Source organism: Danaus plexippus, chromosome 15, assembly GCF_018135715.1.
Source record: "Danaus plexippus chromosome 15, MEX_DaPlex, whole genome shotgun sequence".
NCBI lineage: Eukaryota > Metazoa > Arthropoda > Insecta > Lepidoptera > Nymphalidae > Danaus > Danaus plexippus.
In genome coordinates this window covers 3,094,580-3,119,259 of record NC_083547.1, presented here as the reverse complement: position 1 = coordinate 3,119,259, position 24,680 = coordinate 3,094,580, and the positions used below count along the sequence as shown (strand labels likewise).

The following is a 24,680-nucleotide window of genomic DNA, read 5'->3' as shown; positions in this document are numbered from 1 at the left end:
TATCATCACAACGCGCTTTAAGATTCGCGAATACATGAATATGTCCGGTCTGGAGGCCGACGCACAAATATCCTCGGGGATTTTGTATTGTTTTTCACACGTATCCATCATTATAGTCCAATCCGTAGCCGCTTTAAGGATGGAGTAAGGCTTGACATTTGTTTTTATAGTCCTAATGCCCTCTCTCACAAAACCTACTGATCGCTCGTTTGTGGTTATTCCTTTTTGCGCTCTGGCTACCGAAAGACTAACCGCTTCACGTATGATTTCCAAAACCCTATCGTGACGACGCGAGTATTGACCGCTATCGAGGAGTACCTTACATCCCACTAACAAGTGCCTAGCAGTTCCAACTGCCTTCCCACAGATATAGCAAGTCTTTTCGGTACCTTTACCCCATCTTACTAAATTACTCTGATCTGGGAGAGTCATCTGGAACGCATTGAGATAGAATTTTAGCAATGCTGGCGACCAATCATGGATTAAGGTGCGCCATTTTAGTGCTAATGGGATGCAAAAATCTCCTATGTCTAACCACTCGTTCTGCATTTCTAAACTTATTGCATGGATCTTATATTTATCATTCTCGTCTTGTCGAATAAAAGACTTCAATATATCCGTATCTTGGACCTTCCTACTTGATCCTAACCCTACTCTGTTACTTTGCGCTCCTATCATAAACTGCTTGTGGAATTGAAGCCTTGACTCTAGCTCTGGGGCATCTTTGTCTTTTGGGAGCGATGTAACGACGTCATCCTGGGATTTCCCCAAGATGTACCTCTTGGAAACTCTCAGGTGTTTATAGAGCTCCGATGGCCTTTTTAGACTCATCCCAAAACTATTGCGATCCCTAAATAAAGCCGATGAATCAGCCGTTAGCGCGAGCCCGAGCCACAACTTCAACATCTTTATGACGCCTGCATCTAACTTTGACAAAAGGGTTTTATTAAAATCATAAACGAGGAAAGGCCAATTTAAACGTGAAGTTAGATAATTATCGTAGATCCAAGCTTTTTTAACGTTACTGATCTGTTGGCTATCTACCTTGTTGAGATCGTTCAAAAAGCTATCTACTATACCTTCCAAAGATGGAGTACGACCTATATTATCAATCTTCCGACCGAGAAATTTAAATGGTGCATTTTCTGTAACCGTAGAAATGCATTGACCGCCTAACGATAATCCCGGATCGTATGAGGTGTATCTTGTACTCCGCCTACCGAGACACAGACAGTGACATTTACTTGGTTTTGTCCTCAATCCATTGGTCCACTCACAGAATCTATCCACTTCATCTAATAGTACTTGACAGTGTTTGGGGTTACGTGTCAGTATTGCGAGATCGTCAGCGAAGGCTAAAATGGATTCCGTGTATTTATTATTAAACTTGAACCGATACCCCCATTTTTTCTCGTTGCTGGTTAATCTATCTACTAAGATGTTAATTACAATATTAAATATAATTGGAGACAAACAGCAACCTTGAAATAGTCCTACATTGTAACTAAAAGTTTTTGAATGGCCTTCTTTAGTTGTTATAGAAAACTTTAATTTTGAGTAATACGACGCGATCATATCAGTAACTAGGGGCGGAAAGTTGTACCATCTCAGCGCGAATAGCATCAATTCGTGTTGTATCGACCCGAACGCATTCTCTAAGTCTATCCAACAAACTGTAATTTGCCTCTCGCTTTTCCTAGCATCTTTTAAACTCTCCGACAGCAAAGTGTTGTGTTCTAGGCATCCAGAAATTCCGGGTAAAAACCCTTTCTGGTGATTTGGCCTAAAATACCTGTTGCTCAGCATGAATCGCGTCATTCTCGTTTGTAGAACTGAGAAAAAGATTTTGGATATAGTATTTGTTAAGGCTATCGGTCTAGTATCTTTTGGATCTGTGACTCGATCTTTTTTGGGAATGAGGACAAAAATTGCTTTCCCGAAGCACTCCGGGATTTGCTTCCTTGACCAGATTTTATCGTATATATATGTGAGATGTTTACGAACCGATGGACATTTTTTAAAGACTATATATGGGATACCATCGGGTCCCGGCGCAGATTTAGACGATTTTTTCTTTATCTGAATACTTATCTCATCTAGCGTTGGTGGAATGCCGTGGAAATCGAAACGAGGAATTCCAGGTTTTTGTTCGTTGGGATCCGCATAGAGTCTAATAATTGAATTAATTTTAAGAAACATTTTGTTCAAGTACAGCAGCTAAATATCTTGATTCATTCAAAATTATTTGGTAGTTTTATAGTAATTGTTTGTGAATTAATTTATATTTATAAGGGCAGAGTCTAGAGAGATTTATAAATATAAGATATAAAAACAGAGTCATAAATTACAGTTAATTAAAAACTACGATAACCATAGTTTTGATTAACACATAGCCGCATTTCATATTCTATATTTATATATTCTGTGGGAATGTTACACTTTATCAGTCTTTAATGGGTTATTAAAAGATAGTGTTTGATAGGGTGTCATAGTAATTTCTCGTTAATGTTATCAACATAAAACAGAATTAATTTATAACATATAATTAAAATTAATACATTGTCAATATATTTATAATTGCCTTATTTTTCCCCGTTTCTAGTTATGAAATTTTAATGAGACTTGTGATTGATTGATAAAGTTTCTGCATCCTAAAAGTCGGTCTGGTTTATTCGTTACAAAATGACTAGCTTTTTGAATAAAAACAAAGAACTTCAGACAACTTCAGCAATTTTTAGCGCGTAATAAATAAAGATTCCCACTTTAAGAATAGTAGCAAAAAACTTTCCAACCTTGGGGAAGATTCCAAATTCAGCTAAACGAAAAACGAAGCAATTACCGATCCTACCAGAAAGTAAAGTTTGTTTTACTGGCGAGGAATTAATATTCATTAAAAAAATGTTTCTCGGCATCAGTCCGTTGAAACTTTGTAATCAACCCCCGCCGAAAGAGGCGTTAGGAGGCTTTTTGTCAGCAAGTTTTTGAGTTTGGTGACTTATCAGAACGATTCTTCCCTACTGTTGCTATTTTCGAACTTAACCCAAGTAATTATTTAATTCATTAAGTCGACTCATCACTCTTAATTTTTAAAGTTAAAATCTTGGTGCAACTTCAGATACGCTCATTAATTGTTCAGTTTATTATCAAACAGAAAAAATATTTGTTTCTTGTCGTAAAATTCTTGACACGTTAACAAATTAGAAATCGTAGGTTCAATTCTATAATCGTTATTTACTTATAGAAAAGTTCTTTGAACATTGTTTTGTAAAATAATTCCTTATATTAAACTAAACTAATGACTATCATTAATTTGGAGCTAGCGACAAAGCCAATCATTTGTAGAAGATTTTGGGCCCTCTCCACGAACCGAAAACGCGGTTGCACCAAATTATTTCTCCTTGCCATCACAAAGTACAATATATTTGTTAGAGCGACCCTCGTTAACTTGGATGGAATAATAATAAAAATAAACATACGTGGCCTTTCTTACGTACCCTTATAATTGCGAGCAGACATGCTTACGGCAGTAATTGATATACGTTTCAATAATTTACTGTTATGTCCACATAAACAAGAGTATCGGGTGGTTTTAATTCAAACCAATAAAAATTAAACTAAAGAAGTTACGAGATGACATTCATTATTTTAAATGTCTCCATCTTTCAAACGTGCCTCGCAACAGGGACGGAAGTCCAAATAACATTATATATTATGGACAATAGGGCTTCGTGAAGGGTTGAAACATCGACGGTCGTATTCGCAAACAGTACATAAAGATCCGGCAATATCACGGTTTTTCTGAATTAAGCTGCGAGAGGATCGGACCTTTTCCCAGAGAATGTTGCGTCCTCCGACGGGACGCGAGACCCGCCCGCATTATTAAGTGATTTCTCTGAAACAAGTCCACGCTGTACCGAATTACTTTTGAAATATTTGCGTCGAATATTTTTGATGGTGAATATTTTTGATGGTGCAAAAATTTTATTCAACCAACCGAACAGCCGAGGTTTATCGGTTAAAAATGTGGAGGATGATCCCAATCTTGATTCCTTGTATTGTTTGTTCTGCCTTTTGACATTAAGTTCCTTCAAAAGGTTTTAAAAACGATCACATCTTGTCTAAATGTGTTGGACTTTCTCCTAATAGAACTATGTTTGATAATCTCTTACTCCAACTCCAATAACATTAATTAACGTAATAATTGAAACCATAAAAAATATCCTATACGTAGTTTTATTAAGATTATTCAAATTATTCTTATAATTTTTTATGATTCACGCTTATTCAGGGTCTTCGAATAAAAATGTACATAATCACCGCCTATTGGTTTCAAAGTACTGATGCCTTCTAACATGTAATGCTTTCATATAATTTCAATTTTATGTATTCTTTCATCTTTAATTATATTCAGGATTAATCTCTAAAATTCAGTTTTAAATATCAGAGAACAAACAGTAAGTGAACTTCATCCCAACCTTTAACAATTGTACATTTTATATATTGTCAATAGACAACACATCTTTAAATTAATATGCGTCTTCATTTAGCACCTACCTGTTTGTGAAACTGGTATTTATGTCTTAAAATAAATCTCGTGCCGTCTTACGTAATTAAAACCTACACTTTTAACTGTCAACCCTAACCTAATTTGCGGGCTCTTAGTGGGAGCCATGTGACATCTGATTCTTTTAGAAAAACATATCTGGCAAAACATGCACAAACTTTAGTTTAAATATTTTATTAAAATATATGACCCAGATTCAACGACGAATCAAATGGTGATCTACCACATTGAAGTAATATTTAATTATACATTAAAATCGACGTCAACCTTTTTACTGTAGCTGAGATTTTACATTAAAAAAATCATATATTATGCAATAAGCAAGTCATTGAATAAATGCGTAAAATTAATGCGTAATCAAATATCCTTAACATTCAGTCTCTTAAAAGTAATTTGGATTGACAATTAAATTGAATGGTATAAACCCAATTCCAGTGTCCCGAAAAACTTTTCTTTCAGAAGTTTAGCGTTCCTTTACAATATGAGAAAGGTATTTATAAGACCGGTAGCTAAGAATTAAGAACGAATATAAATTGCTCTGCCACGCCTGAGGTTGTTGGGAACTTTGGCTTGTATCAGCCTTTCGCCCTGTGGCACTCCAAAAAGATAGCAATTGAAATGAATTGGAGTTCAAAAAACATATTATGCGGAACGTATTATTCAATTTGATTACCAGGAAAAACTTCCGCAAAAAAAGAAATACATGTTATATCGAACAATTCTAAAACCAATAGTGTGTAACAAAACACGGTAAAATTATATACTTTTCTAAATTAAATAGGAATTTCCTGATGTGCGCCAAGAAACAGCAGTTCTAACCGCAACACCGCTCATCCATTACTCGAGACAAGAGTGTCGTTCAAACAAATTTTAACTATACCATGTATAAACTTTGAAGCGCTGGGATACTATTTATATCTACGATATTACTTAAGTATCTTAAAGAAGATAGTTAAATAGAAATGGCTAGGAACTAATAGAATATTAGGCAACTATATAAATAGCATACACTGCTCAGAATATATAAAAAATAAAAACGTTAATTGCTAGGTTCAACTGTAAATGTATTGCCAAAATTAAAATCCTTTGACATAAAAGTTTATATCTTGGTTTATGTAAATCGCTTCAGTATCTACTGTGACCTGATTTCGTATATCGGAATTTATTGATTTACCTCTCAATGAGAACATTTAGCCGTCGTTCAGACTCACTTCCCTTTTATGGGAATATGATTACACGTCTGTAATGACTTTGTTATTCCTAATTTTGTGTGAATATTCTTATTTTTTATTTATTGCCACCTGTTCCCAGCTGTACTAGTCGAGATAAAAAAAATATTCTAAAATAAAAGCAACGTAAGTGATTCTTTATTGTATCAGCCATCGGCCAGTGAAGGTCCCATCAAAATCGATCCAGCAGTTTCTGAGGTTAGTCCTAACAAACAGAATAAGAAATTTAAAAAATTCCTCTGGTATACACTATACAACCATACAATTATTTAAAAGCATTTATTTTAATATAGCAAACCATTTTATTCATTTCTATACATTATCTATAAATAATATTGAATCATCATTATTGTTGGGATACAGATCAAATATTTACTCAGAATTGTATAATTTTATATACCTATTCTATACTTCAGATATCTCTTCATTTATGTTTATGGAATATATAAAACCGTTGTTCACATAGTAAATTATAATATATGTGCATTTTTATCTATCCCATCCACTGGAACAAACAAATACATTAATAATTATTCTCATCAATAAAGAATTTGGTTGGAATTCTCGTACCTTTGTTTATTTTTAACATCTTTCGACGTTAATTCTTAATTTCTCCCGTTTACTCTTTTTTCCAACCAACTTTACCTTAGTCTTTGTAATGTTTTGTGCCCTAGTGCGTATACCCACTGAACTCTTAACATGTGTAAATTTTACGTAATTTAATAAAATTGATTGATTTTTTTTTAATAAGAAAAATAGCAACAAATGTGGCGTTTCTAAGTTATCATTCCTTAATGTAATAATATTCATTACTTATTTAAATTATTGATTTATTGAAGTTCAAAATAATACAATTTAAACCCACAAGCCGTCACTCACTAATAAGACTTCATTCATACTTATACCTGTGAGCCATAATTAATTCTAACAGAGAATATTATATATATGTAAATTGAACAAACGTCGCTAGAATCCCGGATAAGTTTAAAATGCAAACATTCCAAGTTATATTTATAAGCCAAATCCTTCATAATTGGAAGCATTTCCCTCTTTACCTTCAAGCCGAGTCGTAAACGACGCTCGTCCTTCATCTTATTCCTCATCACCTTAAAGTAGGGTGACAATCTATTAAACAAAGATTTGTAAACTTATCTCATTATTCAATATCATATATAAAGTCCTCTTAAAACTTCAAATATAGTGATAATATCGGATATTTGTATATTTTAATATATTCGTTGTGGTATTTGGATGGTATATAAAATAGTGAATCCGGGAAATATGTGACGGATGTGTACCCTAAACTAAAGTGTGATCCTTTGAGCTGTTAAGACGCTTATTAAAGGAAAGCATCTTTATAGCTACATCGCTATCTCACCGACAAATTAACCTAGCTTTTGAAAATTAGGGATTTAATCTGATTATAAATAAATTATTAATATAAAACATGGACTGAAAAATCTCCTAAATCAATAAAAACAATTCTCCATTCCATGGTATCTTTAAAAACTTCAAATTCAGAAATCCAGAGTCAAAAAAACTGTATAATTTTTAATGGATATTGTAAAGACCGATTTATATTTAAATTGTAATATTAAAACTACTCTGTCGGGAAACACATGCAAACATTAAACACACACTAATAAGGAGATATGTCAAGAGATCGAGGTATCGATGTCCTAGAGGGAGGCGAATGGGAACGGGAAGCTAACATAGAACCTTATTAAGCAAAGGAATTTGAATTAAAACCACGGATTCATAGAATCCTTGGATATATAGAACCTTCTTGTAAGTAATTAATTTAATTAAACCTTTGTACAAGAGATATATTCGGAGACATATTTTTTAGGGTCTAATAGAAATAAAATTTGATATATCCTTTTAATTGGACGTATAAAATTCAATTAAATTTATTGTACATGTATATATGCCAAGCACTTGTTATTCTGACTCGATTTTGATAAGGCGCTTCTTAAGAAATACAATGCAAAATATCTACAGTTGAAAATTTGACGTTTTTTTGTTACGATTTGATTAAGTGTATATAAAATTTTATATACAACTTCATGTATAAGCGTTATATAAATTAATTAATTTTTCTAGCAATAAAACTTGAAACTTTGGAACTACGGGTAAAAGAAATAATTAGAATTAAAAGATACAAATCCGTAAAATCTTACGTGTATTATAAATTTTGTATGGTTGTTGTTTTCCTTAAAAACAACTAAACGGATTTTAATGGAACTTTTAAAATAATGTAGCTCAAACATCAGACTTAGTCAAGGGCTTATAACTTTTCATTGCACAATAGTATTATTTTAGAAGAAATCATCTGAAACACATTAGTAAGATGACATTACCATGCTATTATTTGAACCCATCTTATACATTTCACTCTAAGCCCAATTTGGAAGACGACGTAAGCGAAGTAACTGTCAAAAAAAAGTACGTAATATGAAAAAAATTACTTAATTCTGACAAAAATACACTAATAAATATGCACGCTCCATATAATTGAAAGCTGAAGTACCGATTATAAATATTAAGGTTGATAAAATAAATTTTTAACCACTCTAATGTTACTGTATTTTACTTTACTACATTCAATGCTGATATAAATAGATTAAAATAGTTTCAAAGACGGCTTCATCTCTTTAAGACGTTCTTCTATACAGAGCCTAAAGTATGATAAAATGCTCCAGTAAGTAAAGTGAGATTTAATGTATTCAATTTGCTATCTTCTTCTATATAAGTTAAATGATAGAAGCAGTTTAAATTTTCTGTTTTGTTTCTTAGACTATTGCACATTAACAGAAAAGAATTACAAAGTCGTAATATAAAAGTATTGAAGCATAAAGAGACAGTGATTTCTATGCCGTGACTAAGATATGTATTTTGTGGCACATAAGAAAAGATTATCATTATATCAAACTTAGAAAACGAATTTGACTGTACCAGGCAGTATGAAAAACTTAACTTTTACTTGCCCGTGAGCTGGAAAGGAGATTTATAATAAAGTATAAAAATACAATTTAAATATTACCGTCGCATCTTACCAATATAGCATTAGCGAGTAATATCAAAATTATTTGCAATTCAAATACATTTGGGTCACTTTGCGAGCTCATATTCTCCTGTTCTCCATTAAGCTTTGCTGGCTTATTAATAATTCAAGCCGCAACAAAAGCTTGGTTAGCACTTAATGTAACGGCCATTAAGGTCTAATATTATTTCTCAATGATGATCTCGTAATAGATAATGAGATATATGGATTTTACGTCAATACTCACACCGATTGAAATTAATGTATTATAATATCGAATGTTCTGTTTTGTCAATCAAAACTAAGTCTGGACATACCTAGGCTATAAACTCATTCTTTTTATTGGCATTCTTATATAAATAATTTACGACCCACTGTATACACAGCAATAATACCCACTGTGATAATACATTTTAATGCACAGGTAACATAATCAAAAGAGTCAATTAAAACATTTCTATATTTTATGTAAAACTTATCTTTCTTGTATGACAGTCTTCGTTGTATAACCCCGTCAAATGAAAATGTATATTTTGTTTATAATTTATCTTGTATAAGTATCAATATTATTATTTGTTTCTATTCTGTTTAAACGAAAACCTTTTTTATATTCATCGAAGTTGCTTGGTATATTATTGATTAACTTTTAAGAGAATAATATCTGAATATTTATATACTTTATTTTAATAATTTTTAATTTAACATTTTTTTTTTTTGTAATCCAATGTTCGTATATAAAAACAGTTCCAATATCATACTTGTATATTCATTCAGATCGAATGGATTCAGAATTACGAAACAAAAGTCTTTCTTATAAAATTTGCGAATTTTAAAGCGCGTTGTACTAATAGAGCTCACGGTTCCTTGGGAAACCAACATCCCCAAAGACCATGCCATCAAGGTCGACAAGTATTACGAGCTCACTAAGAATACGTTCGTTGTAAATTTGTACGCGGTAGTTGTAGGTGCGAGAGGTATAACAGCCAAATCTCTCTACAACCTGCTAAAAGACTTAGGCCTGCCAAGAACTAACATCAGTTCATTCTTGGAACGTGCGTCGAAGGCAGCCCTAGCAGGTTCGTTTCAAATTTGGTTAGGTAGAGAGAGGAGCTTGGACAGTGGAGGCGAGCGTTTAATGCGCGTTAGATAGGGGCCTCTTAAACCTACACCTGGATCGCAAGTCCCAGGCTCCTGTGGAAGCTCCTCTCCCTGCAACGCGATGGACCCGGCACCCGCACGGTGAATCCATGAAATGTTGAGAGGTTTCGTCTCGTCTCTTTGTGGACATCGTTAAATAACAAGCTAACTTTCTACTTATTTCTTTTGAATCTCGTCAGATTCAGGTTCCTTTTTATACATTAATTATTTATGATGTTCTATCGAAGACGAAAAATTTAAGAGTAATATTTGTTTTTACTTAATAATAACGTATAATATTATGTAATGCAGTTTATTAACGCTTGTTACCAGTGTAAAATAAATTATAACTAACTATATTGTTGAATAATTATATTAAAATATTAATTCTATTACAAGTGTGATGTATTATCTTACAAAATATTATAATAACAATAACACTTCATGGCTGGCAATAATAGGAAATTCCATACGCTCCAGGGAGTTCCTCCGTTGATAATGGGTTTTCTATCTAGCTTAGTTGGGATTTTTCCCTATATTCCAATAGAGTAGTAATTAAGTTGTCAACAGTATTGCAATAAAAGTTACATGTATATGATTTTCATGGTTATAAGACGATATATTTCATTATTAGTTATTTAGTCACAGTAAAAGCAAGAAGCATTTCAATGAATAGGAAGTGTAAATATACAAAATAATAAATATTCATTAATAAAGGTAGTGAAGTCACACAATATTTCACTATAGCCATACCTTAATTCTGTTATTTAACAAGCCCAATAGCCTTACCAATAATAAACTACATTGTTGCATGTCGGCGATCACTTAAACACCAATAGTTTTGCTATTGTATATATAATTGAAACCCGCCCTGACCTTTATGTCGTTACAATAAGAACCATTTTGTTTAATAGCGCTCAACTCGGGCGGTTAGCTTTGGGCTATTTCCTTCTATCAAAAGCTGATCGTTATCAGAATCTTAATATCGTAAAAAGGAAAATCGCCTTTCATTTAATTTATATGTTAATTTTATTATCGCCCGATAGAGCTTTTGTTTCTGCTAATGTCAATTATGATGAATGGTTTTGGATCATATAACTATTAATTTACACAATGAAAATTCTTTTTTATAGCTTACTAGCTGTTTTCTTAGGACCCGAAAATTTGTGTTTATGTTACGTACTATCTAAGTTAAGATAATTCAGAGTACATTAGAGTTAAATTTTAATGGAAACAAATCTAATATTTTTGAAAGAAAGATTCTAACTAACTATTCCCTCTATTTAAATCCGCGTGGACATCCATCTATTTTCGGTTCATAGTGATAGGAATTTTTGCTTAAATAATATGAAAACATAATTTTGTCTACGACTTTGTCTGCTCGGACTTCCGAAGTACGCTCAGAGAGGAATGTACAGAGTGTAGTAAAAAAATAAATATGGTAACCAACCGGTAGTAACATCTATAGTAGGCGTTACGTAACGTGAAACAAAACACAAGTGTTATGCTGTGCTCCTGTAGGAACTACACAGAATTTCGGTACAAATTATAGCCTTTGCATTATTCTAATCACTGAACTAAATTACAGTAAAATTGATATCTAATATTTTCGAGAGTATACGAAATCCTCACAAACTTTCGCATTTATAATATAAGTAGGATATACACACCTATCAACCAAACGACATCACCATGTATAGTACAGGGCATTTATGTACTAACAGGAAAAATCATGGTCCAAGCATTTTTTTTATGCATAGTTTTATTTATTAAAATACATAATGTATATCTTTTCCTGTATTGACTTTAATTAAGTACGTCATAATAAAACTATCTTCTATATTGTCTTCAGGCGGGAACTACACGGAATCTCGGTATAAATTATTTCTTTTATACCATTCTGATGTGTAAGCTATATCTACTTGATGGTTTCGCTGATATTCGTCTTCTTTTTTTTCTTGATAAAGATATCAAAAACATTAATAGTTTTAGTCATTTTGAATGAACAGACGTGACTTTTACATTTCCGTAAAACAACACAGCACTGAAACTAGATTTGAAAAAGTGTTACCCGAAAACTAATAATGAAGCTGTGGACAAATATTATATTCTACGAAAGATACTTTTCATACATATGAAAACAATTAATGAGACGAAAACTTTCAGCATTCCATGAATTCAGAGGCCCAAGTCTTTTAGTAGGTTGTAGAAAGATTTAGTTGTTATACCTCTCACTACCACTTCTACCACGTACAAATCAACGACGAACCTAATCCTAGAGAGTTCGTTAGTAAATTCGTAATACTTATTGACCTTGATGGCATGGTCTTTGGGTTTGTTGGTTTCCCAAGAAACCGTGAGCTCTATTATGACAATGCGCTTTAAAATTAGTAAATACATAAATTTGTCTGGTCTGGAGGCCGCCGCACAAATATACTCTGGGATTTTGTGTCGTTCATCCTACGTATCTATCATTATAGTCCAATCCGAAGCCGTTTTAATGATAGAGTAAGGCTTGACCTTTGATTTTGCAGCCCTAGCGTCTTCTCTCACAAAAGCCATTGATAGCTTGTTTGTGGTTATTTCTTTTTGCGCTCTGGCTACCGAAAGGATAACCGCTTCACCTGTGATGTCTAAAACCCTATCGTGACGACGCGAGTATTGGCCGCTAGAAGATCAACGTGTATATCAAACTATATTATAAAAAAAAAAAAAATATTTATAAATTTTAACAGAATAAGTACACGAAATACCTGTAATGACTTAGCTCGCTTGAATAATGCTTATACTATATTATTTTTTAATTTTAGAGAATCTATGTAGCCTTCAAATAAACCTAAGAAGTATAAAGATCAGTTGTTTAAATTTGATTCAGTTGTAAGTGTTACGTAGTCTCTCGACAGAAATTAAATCTTAAATGGTTTAAATTGAAAATATTGTTATTTTTAATTACCTTCCTTAGAATTAATGGGCATGATGTATGTTTTGTTTTATATTATTTTGCAAAAAAAAAAGAATTTTCATACATATTCTCACTCATTTGCTTGCATTTATAAAACATTGATAAAATATTGATTATATTTCGTGTTCACCTTTTACTGATTGATTAGTTTAACTCTCGTTTTTATTTTTTATTACATAATTTTTAATACGTATCGTTAATAGTTTATATACGGTTGGATTATGTTATAAATAAAATTTAACTTACTCGTTACTTACTCTAGTTTTTTAAATGAATTCATAAAATTGAGTATAATTAAAAAAAGATCCTTCTAAAATATTTTGAATTAAATTTTTAATAAACTCAGGCTTGTGTAATCCCGGTTTTAAAAACTAATTTCGGATTTATGTCCAAAGTTAAAAACGTCCAACTCAAGCACAATAGTAGATATTTACGCATATGAGTTTTTGGGAACGGTGTCAGTAAAATTAATTTCAAAGTCTAGATTGGTTTTCAACATCAAAATTCCAAACAAAATACCGCCATCCGCTTTATACATGCAAATGACGTTTGCAATTTAAAATTAATAAAATTTTACGTCACAAAATGCTATGCAATAAAGCATTATCACCTTACAAAGGTTCAATGTCTGATACACCCCAATTATATTTTACAATCACTGAAATTTTATTCGTCGTGTTTTGAATATAAAGAACAACATATTTGCTAAATAGCTACGATCGATCAATCAACGCTGTCGCGACGTCCAAAAACCTGGACGCTATCACGAACGAAAATTAATAGCAGTTGTTAAAACGCTCACCCCAGATATTAATTTCATATCAAACAGTAATCACTATATAAATATGTATAAAATTATTGTTATTATTATTATTTTTTTGTTATATTCCTTTGTTACAGCATAACATTGTTAAGTAATTATATTATAAGTAACTTCGCAGCAAGTACAGTATTTGTCTAACTAAACTTATATAACTTAATCTGTTGATGCTATTTTTTCTATAATATTCTTATATCGAATAACATAACTCATAAAATTATTTGAAAGCAATCATTACCACGTCACGCAGAATACTTACAGCACGATTCTTTAAAAATATGATATACAACTAAATAAAGAGACGCGCCTGTTGTTAAAAACCTAAATTGAAAGAACCCAAATCATTCATCAAAATCTTGGAGAAATAATCATTATTCTTGTTTCTGAAGTCCGTTGTTAGAAAGGGATATTTTCAACGTCCTCTTAATGCGATACGAATGGAACAGATTATTATATAATAATCTATTACATATAATAAAATCGTTCACGGGTTCAATTCTGTACATTGAAAATAAATGAGAATAAATCCCTATAGGGGTATTCCTAGAAGAATTTTTGAAATTTTTGTATGTCTGTCCATCTGTCTGTTGTACACTTATAACTTAAAAATTACTGGACGGATTTCAATAAAATTTTATATGGGGGTTGCTGATCACCTGATGCAACATTTAGGGTAGGTACCTTTTACCGCGGGGAAATGCGTCATTCTCATGGGGATATTTTTAAACTACTTTGAACCAAACTTATGTGAAGTTACTTGCATTGAACACTTAATGGATTTAATAATGTTGTATTTAATTAATGTACTAATTTCCGAGGGACAAACCATGAGTTGTGTTGGTGTAGATCTGTGTACGCCCCGTTTTATCATGGACAGTTATATGTAGTTTTATCTCGAGTGAGCAATGCAAGAAGCCTGTTTATACTCACTGAAACTGCTAATACGACTTCTAACATTGTTTATGAAGAAATTTTGTACTAAGGTACTTTTTCTACGCGAACGAAGTCGCGGGCACATCTAGTTGGATATAAACTTGGTAATTGGAACTTTTTCAAATAAGCAATCTTCTTCATAAAATGCTTGAAAGTATTTCATTCTAGATTTTTTTTTGTATTCATATTCTAAAACTACTTATATTTGTTTGACATATTAGCAAATATTCCATCCAATAATAATCTTAATAAACTTACTAATTTAAAAGAAATATAATGTATAACATTGGAAAAACATAACTTTGGAAAGGAAACATAACATTGGAAAGGAAACATAACATTGGAAAGTTCTATCGAAGCTCTGCTTATTCAATTACAGAATAAGTTTTAAAACTTCATTTAGATACAAGTTGATTACAATATTATTCAAGTTACTTTTCTCGGCGCTTGTGTTTCTTATGTTTTGTTGAAATGAAAAAACTTCACGTCCCTCGCCTCAACAACTAGACTTGAAGTAACGCTGAGTATTCACCAGGATTTTTGTATAATATGTCAGGGTTTATGAATTAGGTAGTACGGCTCATGTTGCTTTTATATTTCGTCAGCTGTTAAAATTTTGTTGCATTATACTTTAAGCTGTCGCACTCTAGCCATACTTGGGTGTGTTACATCTTTTTGGTCATTTTCCTTTAACGTTTATCAATAACACTGTTAAACGGAATGTTTCGTATTTCGTTTTTCACTCTTTGACACATATCTTTCCAACATCTACCCACACACACGCAATAGTAGTTAGATCGAAACTAATAATTCACCTTTCTATCCAACATCTAATATGACAAAAGGTGTCACATTATAAGTGAACAAAAATTGCCAAACCTTTGACTCCTCGTTATCCATAAAGGATCCAATTTTCGACAGGCCACGTCACAACTGACACATCGTTACGTGACTGAGCCTTTGACACCGAGGAATTATAATTTTATATCAGACGCAATCCACGAAACCAATTCTGTAAAGGTTACGACTAAAATGAACAGGAATACGCTTTTCTAAAGGTCTGCTTGTTTTTCATTCTCTTAATGTGATTAAATTACAACAAGTTTATTTAAAAACTTCAGTGTTCTATTTGTATATGATTACTTATTACTTTAATGATATACAAAAAAAAATTTTTAAAGTTGTATTGTGTTTAGATGGATCGTCAAGCGTAGTTAGTTACTTCAGTCTACATAGAAGAATTTAATTTATATTAAAGAAAATCACTAGACGTACGGTGAATAACAAAATCCTTTACGTAATGGCACTTTACAAATACCTATAAATTTATATCTACTGTTCAAATTGAACTAACACAACCAACAGTCAATTTTTAATTGGCTATGTAATCGAGATACGTCAATGTCACTAGATGAAAATATCTGTATAGAAATATCTGTGGACTTCGAATAAAAATATTTGCGTTGCCCCAATTAAAAACAAATCCGCAATCTCGTTACGCTTTCATTAAAATTGATATAAATTAGGCCGATCTTCATAAAAAAAAATGTTGCCTTTTCACTTCATTCGATCTCTGAACCAGAAAGGGAAAATGATTTTTATTTAATATATGAAATGGTTTACATTTATTAAATTATTTGCAAAACGTTTTGAGGTACCTTCGTAATTCCCAAACAAAACAATAGTAATTTATCTGAATGTAGGAAGAGTTTCTTTATGAAATTAATATCACTTAAAATACCTAAAATCAATATTGGTTCCTCAAAATGATTGATCGTCTGAATATTGCTAGTATAATATATTTATATCAAATTTAAAACGTATTACAACAGAGATCACGTCCTTTATAAGTATATAAATTTCAACTCACGATTAATTCATTTATTTTTGTGTATACCACAGTATGTTTTGGAATAAAATCTTAAATTGGCTTAATAAAAACTTAAACGAGAATTACTTGAGGTTACCCTAAGCTTCAACCGTTTCTTTAGCTCTTTAGACCGAAACTAAGCGAACATTTTCTAAATAAAAACAAAAACTTAAGTAGATATAAGCTTGACGTTCCAAGTTGTTTTTTGCATTGTATTTTTAGTTGGTTTTCTCTTTATTTAGATTCTGTTTATGAATGTATTGTATCAACTCAGAAATTTAAGTGATCGTACAGAAATATTCTATTACTTTTTAAGTGAATTAAAAATATTATTTTTTTTAATAATTTTTGCCGTAAAAGCACAGATAAACAATGAAGTATGTTATATTTTATTCGTTATTTATAACTATATCGCTTGTATTTGAATACAAGGATATTTCTATGTATCGATGCCATAAAGTAAATTAAACAGAGGCTTAACTCGAGACATGCGCCATTATCTTGTAGACGTCTTGATGATGCTTTCACAGCGCCCCGTATTGAACAGTACTTGACCTAACATTTAATTCACTTCAAACTTTATATTAAATTATTAATGAAACTCACGAAACTAAAAGGTTTTAAGGAGAACTCGACCTTTAGCGCTATACGAGTTATTAAAATATTCTCAAAATTTAAACATTTATCTAATAAACAAAACTTTTAAGGGTTCCGTACAGTTTTGAATCCATTAACGTATAGAAGTTTATTAATCCCCTAGTACCGATATATACGCTTGTTTGTTTTATAAGATTACTTTTATTCTATATTATAACAATATGTTACGTTTTAATTTAGCTTACCAAAAACCTATTATTGCGAGTACACGGAAAGGGCTCTGATTTTGATTATAATACTACCAGACATTGCTTTGATGTGTTTATATATTTATCGAGATCGCTGATTTGCTTTGCTTATTTCACCACATAATTGATCCAAAAAGGTTTGATAACATTATTCCCAGATAATTCATATAAAAGTATCACAAAACATCTTGAAAGAGATAAATCTGAGATATTTTGTCGAATGTTTACGTTTTCAACAAAATCCCTTATCTATTGCCACTTGAAATTGCTTTCCGGAGCTCATGATAAAATGGTATTCACTAGTTTATATAGTCTGCCTTCGATAAATTTTTAAACGGATCTCAAGTAAATTGAAATACAAGATACAATTCCGAAAGTTTTTAAGATTTAAACGTTGTTTTACGACTGTTCAAAAGTAAATTTACTTTTTACGACATTTTTTTTTTGTTACAATAACAAAATTTTCTTTTACCACATTGTTTCACTTAATACACTACCTTATAAATCTGAACGAGTCATATGTAAACAATTCTTATCTGTATTACAAAATCTAATTTAGTAAAATTCTTCCATCTATATAGCTATACTTTGATATCATATTTTTATGTACCTACTATGAATATTTATGGCTCCACGGAAACCATTAAAATTTGTTTAACAATCGATTCGTACTGCAGATGTTATGTGACAAGTGACAAGTAAATGTTAGATACTTCCACTTTACGTGTTCATATATTAAGAAACAAAATGATTAAAAGTAGCCAAAATATTAACGCAATACAAGACTAGAATCACAATTTCATTTTTAAAATTATTGTATGTACATACATATGTTACAAAATAACATTGAAATCTTTGTTTTGTGCCAATAAAATGTAACCATATGACATAAAATAATATTTATTATATATATATATATATATATATATATATATATATATATATATATATAGTAATTTAATATGAATCTCCCAAAAGATATCAAAAAAATCACTGTTTAGTTTCATTCACATTTTAGCACCAGCTTTTTAAACTAAATCATAAATTTAAAGATATTGGCCCATCCTTGGAGGTAATTTACCCACTGACAGTGATTAAAAACTTTTAAATTATTATTTGTAAATCTTTTACGCCGCATTTCCCAATCCCCAAACACTGGCATATTGCCATGGATCCGTATTTGTTAAAGTAATCTTTGTTTTAATGAAGTATATCTGTTATTTACACTCCTTCAGTCTGATCTCATACAGTAAAGTTATCCAAGCTGATATCATAGTTATATATTAAATTTTAATTCTGATTTATTTTTACAATCCTCTACTATTAGTTTGTTACCACATAAATCTTTGGATTATGGATTTTCTTACTCATCTTATCAGACGTGATAGACTTATTTGCTGACAATAAAATTGCCTCCTACATAAGAACAAGGGGATAGCAAAACAAAACAAGGGGAAGCAGCAAAATTTAATAACACAATTTGATCCTCCATCTTAGTTTTGCTAATCTATCTTTTATGCGACGGAACCGACTTTATTCCTTTATCTTTTTTACTTTTTCATAAAATTATGGAAATATTGAACTAGTATTCTGTTAAACAGAATATTTTAAACATATATCACTATATAAACGAAGTCGATAGAAATTAAGTGAAAAATTTTGTAATGTAATTGTATACTATAATTTAAATCACTTAACATAGCCGAACTTTTACCTAGAGGTAATATATGAAGACGTCGCCCAGCGCTCATGTTATTAGAACAAAGACATTGCTGACAGTAATCTGCCCCAGAATATGTATAAGAATACATTAAGCAGCTCGTGTGCTTGTTTACAACCTAAAATAGAATTTCTTGAGCGTAAACGTATTATGCTCAGGAATTGTTTGCTATTGTGTTACATACTGTTATGGGCCATATCATGTAAAACTATATCAGTTACAGTTAGACTTAAATATTGCATTTCAATTTTTCAAATTATAGACGTCGGGGACCAAACATACGTTCCGTAGATATATATTTTGTGTGTAGAGGTGACAAGGTGCAAGCGTCGCACGTCAAGCGATGTCAATTTGGTAAATATGAAAAGTGAGACGTGACGTACAGAGGAAAGGCCAATAAAATATGTGATATTCAACGTGAGTACTGGCAGTGCGAAGTGAAAATTGTATGGAATTTAAAACCCGACTGAAGAATCTCTGTTATGTTGAAAATGGACTCGTCAAGTTGTTTTAGAAACGTTTTTGTTTACATGAATGTTTGTTTGATCGTAATTAAAATTATTAAATGTTAATATTGTCATATTTTACTTACGTCACAACAAGTTATCAAGAATAAATTTAACCAACGAACGTGTTTATACCTCGTCAAGCTTCACATAAATTTTTCAATCCTGCCAAAATTTACACATTATCCCGTCATAGTCCCATCAACAATTCATGTCTCCATTTATTTATTAAAATAGATTCATCAGCTCCACATCACAATATTCTAATGTTACTTAATTTAATGAAGTGCTCATATTATAATTAAACCGACAAAACAATACGACACTTAATCACAATCGGTATTAATATAGCCGCGCTGAATGATCTATGAATATAATATGAGATTAACACGTCGCTGTAAAGAACCGTCGAACAAATTGAAACAAACAATTATACTATATAATTGTTTTGTTTTCATTGTTATAACGAAATAGTCATATCGCAGACAAACGACTAGCCGCGATAATGTAGTTCCGGCTCAACGAGAACAGATGTGTTGTATCGCCAAAATAATTAATTAAATTATTATGAAACAAGTAATAACATAGCTAGAAATATCCTTTGTCTTTTTTTGTACATAACCAATCTCATCATCCGGGGACAGATTTTATCTTCTATCCCCTTTTTTTTATGTTAATCTGTATTTCTGTTGCGTACTTCTCAATAATCAACGTTTCGGGTTCACGTTTTAAATGTAGTTGAAACAGACTGCATCATTTCGTGCGTTTGTTCTTTGTGAATTTATACATTTTTGTTTCCTGTTATTTAAAAACAAGCCGAATCAGATACTTTTTAATATATTTCTTTTGTTATGGCATTCCACTGTAGTTTTCCAATTAATTGGAAATATGCTTTTATGATTCTTTAATCTTAATTCATCTCATATAAACCGTGTATAATAAATAAATTGTCATCATCCAGAACTACGATTTACCAGTTTGACATTGATAAGTTAAAAAGTTCACGTGCCCATTTTGAACTGGTAGCTTGCCAAATGTAGGTTGATTTTGATTTTAATAAAATCTCATTAATGTACAAATTTAAACGAATGAATTTAATAAATCACAAGTCTTTGATAACTTAATGTTAATGAAATAAATATTTTTTTACTTAAATATTATTTTAATTTTAAGTAAAAAATTTAAAAGAGACATAGTATTCTTTTAAATCTTTTAATATAGAAAAATGTGAATATAACATAGCCTTTGCTCGTGTTGAGTTAAAAAAAAAGTTTCACGTTTCAAAAATTATTTTTAAAGTATAATAATAAAATAACACAGAAGGTACAACAAGATTGATATAAAATAGTAATAGAATAGTGACCGCTCAGTTGGTTGTAATCCCTGTTTTTGTAAAGCTCGATGTTAAAGCATTTACAAAAGTATCCTTCACTGGCTATACATTATCGTGCCAAACGAAATAAGTCTGGCTCCCACAATGGAATATGAACAACTATTTTATATTTCCCAGACTAATGTTTTGTGAAAATAAACTTTATTACTCCCTTCTTTATAGATAGAGCCAACAAATGTACCGAATTTATTTCTGGTTTGATGTCACGTTTTTATAGACCTATAAATATACATATATAATATATATACTTCTATATATTTTTCAGGTTTACGTGTCTTTGTATCTACGCACTATTTAGATCTGGTCTTACAAAAAGTTCTTTTACCTTGTATATGTGACCTCGAGATTGAACTTTGATTTTGTAAACGTCTTTTAACAGACTCAAACAGGAACGGTGCACCAGCTCGAGGCTTTTGTTCTTCACGGGACAATGGAGTTTTGATGTCAAACTTCTCTTATCTATATTTGTACTCACCCCAACCTTCAAGCATATTATATAAAAAGTGTAATTAATGATCCCTGTTTCTATTTGGAACCATGGAGAACTTGTGTTACAAAAACATTTTCTGTAAGTTCCTTTTCTTAAAGATAATGACAGACGGGTCTTGTAATGTAACTAAAAAGCAATTTAATTTAGTCCCATCCAGCACTCCATTGTTAAACTTGTTCGAGCCAACTCTTTGAAACTCAATCGATGTAGAGTACATCTTTTTTTTTCTCAATGGAATTTCTGCAAAATAGATGCACTGCTTTAAGTATTGAATGACTTTTTTGAATATTGAAACGAACCGTTTTATGAAAGGAAAACTTTATATTCTTTATAGATGCTTACATCTGTTCCGTTTCAAAGAATTATATTACTCATTCGATTTGGAAAAAGATTTTTTTTATTGATCGTTTTTGTATAAGAAATACGGCCAGCGGTGGTAATATTACGTCACTTTGGAAGATTTTCGTTTTTCTAAAACTTTATATAATGTCAATGTTAAATAATTTAATAAAAATTTAATAGTACAAATACTGTTTGTTCACATGGAAGAGGTTATCCTTCCAAATATTCGAATACAAAAAAAAGTTTTAAACATAACTTGTAGCAACACAAAAACGTTTGGATCATTATCATATATCATGTTTTAAATAACTTCAGTATTGACTTTCTTTTGCCAATTTTAGTGTGAATACGAAAAGTGTTAAGAACCACTCAAAACATGCATTGCTTTGAGAACTGACGTTGAGAACAAAAGATAATTTTAATTCCGAAATTGATAACAGTACTGTTTTAGACAGACCTTTTCATTTACGACAATTTATTACTTTATAATTTATATATTTATACAAATAGATTTTGTTTTACTAAATACATGCTATCGTTTTAAGCTCATCTTGTTCCCGTCGGCACGCCAATTCGATGGCGTGCTGTAATTGACTGTGTGCCCAAGACAAACATTTACTGTTCTAAGCATCGTGTACACAAGCTTCAGATCAGCCAATCCTAGTTAGCGTTGAATGAAGTATCGTTTAAAACTAGTCAAGTTAGCCATTTCACATTAAAATCGCAACGCAATATAATTCTTAAATATTGATATATCATGTAGCTGAAATATTTACTCATATTTTTATTGTAAAAATAATTTGTGTTTGTTGATTTTTATCGATAGTTTTTAGAAGTATAGTATCATGTACGAAATTCAAGGACATAAGGCAACTTTTAATTAAAACAGCAGCGGGATACTAACAATTCAATATCACTCTGTTGAAACTAAGAGCAAAAATGTTTACAAATTCTTTCATAATATTTTTACATATATTATACTATGAACGAAATCATTAAACAAATAAACGCCTTCACAATCAGCGATAGATTAATGTATTGTTACATTATTATTTGTCTGAACATGCTTCCGAATGTGAACAGTGACACGTAGTATTTATTCACGCTAATATACATACGGTGACGAATGACGTCGCTCACGGCGTCCTCCTAACATGGTGTTACATTTTAAGAAGGGCAAAATGGCAGTGGCTTATTGTGTTAGGCGATTTTTCACATTTACGCTCCAGACACGTGCAAAATTCTATATAAAACTGGTTTATTCAAAAATTTACATAGTAATAAAAGTGATAAGCTCGATAAAAATGTTACGAGTGAAATGTGAAAGACTTTTGCATATTTAAAACATGCAGGATATTTTGATCAAGAAACTTAGCGATCATAGCGAATTTTGAAATCTTTTTATTTTGCGAAGAAAAAAATTTAACGTATTTTTGGTCTGTCAAACAGAATAGTGGAATGGGATATCAAATACTCCTATTAAGCAAACACTGAAGGGTGTCTGAGAGTTCATGAAATGCTTATATTTAAGACGCGGTTCTAGACTCTCTTTTTGCGTTACAAAATTTCATAATCGCTGAGTTCGCAAATATACTTTGCAGAAAATCAAAGGCAGGACATATACGTATTGAAGCGACATTTTCGTCTGACTTATTAGTGCTAAATATATTTTATTATGTATGTGTTCGTGGTAGAAATTATTAATTAATTATTAATTTAATTCCAGGAACAGTCCCATAAGTCCTACCGTCCGCTGACTGTGCTCACGTTCCGATGGAACTACGCTATCCACGGACTACAGCCAGCTGGCTACCACCTCGTAAATCTACTCTTACACGCACTTGTCTCCTTATTATATTACAGGTATGTAAATTATCATTAATGAAATGTTTGGATTATATAATTAATTCCTTATATTTAAAGCTATAAGTAGAAACTTCAATGTGCATCGGCTATTTTGCAATATTTTTAACATAATTGATATGCCTCACATGACATTGATTGATTACTTATAATTTTTAGACGAATATAATGAATATTAAAAACTGCCTAATAGAATTTCTTATAACACTCCTTAGAAGTTACGATCAAATTATATTCGAAGACGACTAAAGTACTTCACAGAATCAAATTGACATTAGTTTTAGTAATTGGGAACTGGTTCCCAATAATGGAAATCCAATATGATTCAAACTGTAGATCTAAACTTCAACGATGGATGCCCTTCATATTTGCGATGAAATTAATTAATATTAGAGTCCAATCACAGCTGCGTCGTTAACCCTTAATTGTTAATTGAATCGGGGAAACTTTTAATTGTTAGAACTCAATAATCCAGTCATTTGGCCCGGGAGCTCAGTCGTCTCTTTAATTATTCAGTACAATTTCCACGTAATCGACTGCTTTAGAGCTGTTTACTCGTGCCTGCAACGTTCCCATTAAGAAAGAACGTTCCTATCCACAGTAATGAAGAATTTCGAAAGATACTAAGTTTCTTAAGTGTTCAGTTTGTTACGTAATATTTAATTTTTATATAGTAATAACAGCTTATATTCTCGCACGGAGAAAACACACGAAGTCTTTAATAATAATGTATATAACGAACATTAAAAATTATTAACATTTGTAAACCCATTCCCAACTGCTTGTCCGGCAATTTAGCCACTAATGAGTTACAAAATAACCATAGGTTTCAGAACGAAATAGCTGTTTAAACTCGAATAATTTCAGCCTTATATTAAGTCCAATACTGTTTAATTAAAAGTAGGTCAGTTCATGTTGTGTAAAGTTAATTTTAATTTTCAGTTTCGTTATATGTTAATTACT

General features: G+C 31.3%; 1 protein-coding gene across 1 annotated transcript in view; it reads left to right on the top strand.

Annotated features, from left to right (window-relative positions):
• Positions 1-24,680, top strand: part of LOC116766394 (protein O-mannosyl-transferase Tmtc3) — a 104,343-nt gene that overhangs the window by 62,098 nt on the left and 17,565 nt on the right. The window contains exon 2 of the mRNA XM_061522742.1: positions 23,581-23,717. Within this exon, the coding sequence (XP_061378726.1) occupies positions 23,581-23,717 (137 nt within the window). The remainder of the gene's footprint in view (positions 1-23,580; positions 23,718-24,680) is intronic.